This window comes from Myotis davidii, unplaced genomic scaffold, assembly GCF_000327345.1.
Source record: "Myotis davidii unplaced genomic scaffold, ASM32734v1 scaffold517, whole genome shotgun sequence".
Classification (NCBI taxonomy): Eukaryota; Metazoa; Chordata; class Mammalia; order Chiroptera; family Vespertilionidae; genus Myotis; species Myotis davidii.
Window position 1 is genome coordinate 731,245 of NW_006287924.1, and position 4,670 is coordinate 735,914.

The following is a 4,670-nucleotide window of genomic DNA, read 5'->3' on the forward strand; positions in this document are numbered from 1 at the left end:
CATCCCTGGGCCACCCCTCCACCAGGAATGCTCTGAACCCAGCTCCCATCCTATGTCAGACCCACACATGATGCTGGATGAGCTTCAGGCAGAAATGACAGGACAGAAGCCTATTCTCAAGAAAAGCCAGTGGGCACAATGCCCTCCCCAGGCCCTACCTGTGCCAGGTAGAGAGTGGAACTTCCTAGAAGTGCATGGCAAAGGCTGGGAAACTGCAGAGGGCAGAGCAGTCCTGGCTTCCATGTCTGTGTTGAGACAGGTGCTGTCCTCAGGGTCTGCTTAAGAGAGAAGCCCAGAGCTCAGCAGACCCCACACTTGGTGGAGTCACTGTTCCCAGAAGACTGCTATTTCCTCTGCTCTATCTCAAGGCCCCTAAGTCCCTTTCTCGAGCTCTGCTTTTCTTCCCAGGCCTTTAGCAGGTCCTCTCCTTAAAGGATGAGCCAGTGAGGTTGGCAGCCCCAAACTTCTCTGCTTTCCAGAATCCCACAGCACTGGCCTTACTGACCCAATTCCAGAGGCCCATTGGGGGCCAACCCTTCCAGGCAGTTAATAAACACTTACCAGGAACTCCTCATGTGTCAGCATCTAGATCCCTTAAGTCCTAGACACTGCAAAGTGCACTACCCTGGACGACACAGCACCACGGGGGCCTCAGAAGCTCACCCAACACCAAGCAAAGTCAGGAGAGGAACTTTCAGAAGCCTCCAGGCCTTCTCTATCCCTAAGACCTGTATTCTCACCTGTAACTGTGTCAGGAAAAGTCACAGGCTCAGCCTGTTGCTGTTCCCTCTCCAGATGAGAAAGTTGAGGGCCCTTCCACCCCCTGCCAATTCCAGGCCATTCCAGCCTCCCAAATGCCCATGTGCCTGAGTCATCAAGCCAATGCCTACCTGGTGGACTCAATGGGAACACATAAGTGCAACACAGTTTTTCTTCAGGGGAGATCATCGGAGGACATGAAGCCAAACCCCACTCCCGCCCTTACATGGCCTATCTTCGCATTAAAGATGACACGGAGTCTATGTGTGGCGGTGTCCTTGTGCGAAAGAACTATATTCTGACAGCTGCTCACTGCAAAGGAAGGTAAGGGACCGCAGCCAGGCTACACCTCCTGAGACCCCTACAGGGTCCCTGCCCTTCATCCCAGGAGCTGCAGCCCAGGGCAGCTCCCCAGGCTCCTGGTAACTCAAGCCCATGAGACCTCATCAGAGGAGCCATCAGAGATCATGACAGAGCAATGAGAGGCTGGGAAATAGGATAAGTAATCTCTGGGCTCAGAGGGTCAGAGGTGACAATAAGTAACACAGGAAGAGGAGGACACAGCAAATAAAGCAGCGGTGGACCGTGAACACATGCATTATGGTCAAAATGAAAATGCAAGCAATTCATGGCATTTCCTGAGGGCCCGAGAAAGCTCCCAGCTCCCTAACCTCAGTGTCATTGAGAAGTAGAGTCACTCAGCCCCTTTCCCCTGTTGCCTCGATTTTCCCAGTCTGAAGCCCTGCCCTGCCCCACCTATGACCTGCTCTTCACAGCTCCTGAGCTATATCTCTTGTGATTCTACCTCCCCACCACTCACCCAATCTGCTGTCTGTGCAGGTTAATCAATGTCACCCTGGGGGCCCACAACATTGAAAAGAAGGAGAATACCCAGCAGGTCATTCTGGTAAAAAGAGCCATCCCCCACCCAGACTATAATCATAAGAACTTCTCCAACGACATCATGTTACTACAGGTAAGGAAACCTCCTGCTGCTCTTGCTCTCATGAGCCCACATCGTTCCCCTCCAACCAAATGAAGCACTTCCCTTCCTTCCTTCCCATCCCGGCCACCTGACCAGTCCCTGAGACTGAGGTGTCCCTCAGTGTCCTGGCTCAGAGACCACTGGCTGACCTGGGCTCCCTTACCTCTTCCCCATCAGCTGGAGAGAAACATCGAGCAAACTGGTGCTGTGAAACCCCTCCAACTGCCCAGGCGCAAGAACAGGTTGAGACCTGGACAGAAGTGCACTGTGGCCGGCTGGGGGAAGGTCACCCGATGGGGCAAATACTCAAACACTCTGCAGGAGGTACAGCTGACCTTGCAGAAGGATGAGGAGTGTGAAGGCTACTTACGACGTTATTACAACAGGACCATTCAACTGTGTGGGGGGGACCCAACAGAAAATAAGGCTTCCTTCCAGGTGATACTGAGCATCTGACTACTTTGGCTCTAGGAGAGGGGTATTTGGGTAGGAACTGGGAGCTGGGGACCCAGGCAGCAGGAGACTACTTCACCCTCTAGTCTGTGATCTTTCTTCCAGGGAAGAAAAGAGGGGAGCCCCCAGAGCTGGGAGAAATGGGGTCTCTGAGAGCCTTAAAAGGGCCTATAGTTACTCCAAAAACTGTGCTCCTCCAGAGGGTGAATGTGCAACACTGTGGCCAAGGCCAGGGCATAGCGCTTAGATAACCGTTTCCTGGGTGAGCAGTAGTTGTACCTGAGGGTTCTCAGAACTGGTTAATGGGCTCCTTCTCCACGCTAAGTGTCAGCCCCATCTGTCTGCTCTCATGTCCTTACACTATAGGCTGCAGTCACACTCCACAGCACCTTCATAGACAAAGGATTAGGGACCTGGGGGAGCAAAAGGAGCTTCCACCTGGGGTGAAGTGAAGCAGTGACAGTGTCCAGGCTGAGGGGCCCATGGGGACCTGCCTGCTCACTTATCTCCCAAGTGAACACCATGCAAGGCAGCCTTCTCTGAGAGGGGCATGGAGTGGCAAGGAGGGCAGGGCCAGGAGAATTGGTTCAGATCTTCCCTCTGTCTGTCCACAGGGGGACTCCGGAGGGCCTCTCCTGTGTAAAAATGAGATCCAGGGCATTGTCTCCTATGGACACAATGATGGGACAACGCCACGGGCCTTCACCAAAGTCGCCAGCTATCTTACCTGGATAAAGAAAACCATGAAAAGCCTCCAACTGCAGGACACAGACCACCTTCTCTGATGCTAATCCAGGACCACAATGCGGGGAGGGAGGGGGTGCCAGCAACCAAATAAATGACTCTTAGCTGATGGGAAGAGCTGGGTTTTTGTTTATTCTTTGTCCCTCATGTGCTCAGAAGGCAATGGCACAATTCTGCTGTGTCCTGCTTCCCCCTCTTCCCCCTCTCCCATCACCTCCTTAAAGCCATGCAAAGCTGTTACCAGCTCCTTCTTGGCCACACCTGCCTGCCCTTCTGCCAGGGCAGAGAGGAGCACCATTAGAAGAAAACATGAATCTCTCAGGTCCTGGGCTCCGTGAGAAGGTCTTCTTCTGTGTTATGAGCTGAAAGGAAAGGATTAACACCCTGGGTGCTGGGCACCAAGCAGGCACAGCCTGGGCTGCAGTGCAGGAGGCCCAACCACACTGGGGAGAGGAGGGCCTTCCTGAGCAGGACATTGTTCTCCAACAACCAGGGAGTGGCAGGGGTGGGGTCTGGGGGCTGGTGAGGAGAGACAGGGGTGGAGGAGGGAGGGAAGTCCTGAGAAGCTCCTCATTCCCTCCTGGGCTGAATTTCTCTCCCTGCCCTTTTCTGCCCTCGTTTGAGCTCAGGGCCTAGCTTGGCCTCCAGTGTCCTGGCTACCCCTTCTCATCCCTGCTAACCACTGAGCATCCTCAGAGTCCACCAACCCTGCGCCCCACAGACCACACTGGTCTGAGCTCCCACTTATGCATCTCCCTCCCACCTAGGACACCCAGAGTGCCCACCTTCCAGCAGGGCCTGGTCACTGAGTTGCCACCCAGCTTATGCCCAGACACAGGGTGACCGGGGGACCAGGACTGTGTTGGCCCCATGCAGGGCCCTGGAGGACAGGGCAGCAGGGTGTCTGCAGAACAACTGGCCCCATCTCTCACTGGGCAGAGCCAGCTCCACCCTCACATCCAGCCCAGTGTCCCCACCATGTGCTCAGAGTCCATTGACTGCTGGTCACTCAGGAGCCTTAGTCCCCTGCAGCCTGTTCCTCACTGCTGGCCTCAAGGCTCAGGCTGCGTGCTCGCCACCATGGGCTCTACCTACCTTTTGAGTTAGAAAGAGCTGCTCTCTGCAGTAAGACTGGAAAACACAGCTTTTTCATCAATCAATGAACAAATGCTGATTGTGCACCTACTAAGTGCCAGGCATTGAGAGTGTACAGTGAACATAATACAGGTTCTGACACCTGAACACAAGTGAAACTGACAATGTTGACTTTTATCTGAATGTAATTTCCTCTTCCTCCTTCACATGAACCCACATTGCCCAAGATCTTGATAACACCGCAGTGTGACGCACTCAGAGGGGGCCGTGGGTGATAAAGGCCAGAGAACCTTGGGCTCAGAAGACCAGGAGGAAGCACCAGCAGCTCTGTCGTGGGCAGCATCCTGAGGAGATGCACCCACTTCTGCTCCTGATGACATTTCTTCTGGCTCCCAAGGCACAGGCAGGTGAGTGACTGACCCCCAGCCGAAGCCCAATGCCATTCGGTATGGGCACAGCTCTGCTCACATGCTACACTCAGACAAGTCTGGCCCTGGTCCATCCTCAGGCGCTTTTTCTTTCTTTTCTTTTTTTTTAATAAATATATTTTATTGATATTTTACAGAGAGGAAGGGAGAGGAATAGAGAGTTAGAAGCATCAATGAGAGAGAAACATCGATCAGCTGCCTCCTGC

General features: G+C 53.7%; 1 protein-coding gene across 1 annotated transcript; it reads left to right on the top strand.

The window, feature by feature from the left end:
- The first annotated feature begins 67 nt into the window (after positions 1-67).
- LOC102767665 (granzyme B(G,H)) lies at positions 68-3,020 on the top strand. The gene is made up of 5 exons (XM_006759773.2): positions 68-167; positions 939-1,083; positions 1,600-1,735; positions 1,922-2,182; positions 2,812-3,020. The coding sequence occupies exons 1-5, from the start codon at positions 68-70 to the stop codon at positions 2,980-2,982; spliced, it is 813 nt and encodes a 270-aa protein (XP_006759836.1). The 3' UTR covers positions 2,983-3,020.
- The last annotated feature ends 1,650 nt before the right edge of the window (positions 3,021-4,670 follow it).

What these genes read in the sequence shown, in the direction of transcription:
- LOC102767665 (XM_006759773.2), top strand. Translation starts at nt 68, where the DNA reads ATGATGCTGGATGAGCTTCAGGCAGAAATGACAGGACAGAAGCCTATT. An exon ending in CCAGGCCCTACCTGTGCCAG is followed by an intron (nt 168 to 938) that starts GTAGAGAGTGGA and finishes GTTTTTCTTCAG; the next exon opens with GGGAGATCATCGGAGGACAT. An exon ending in AAAATAAGGCTTCCTTCCAG is followed by an intron (nt 2,183 to 2,811) that starts GTGATACTGAGC and finishes GTCTGTCCACAG; the next exon opens with GGGGACTCCGGAGGGCCTCT.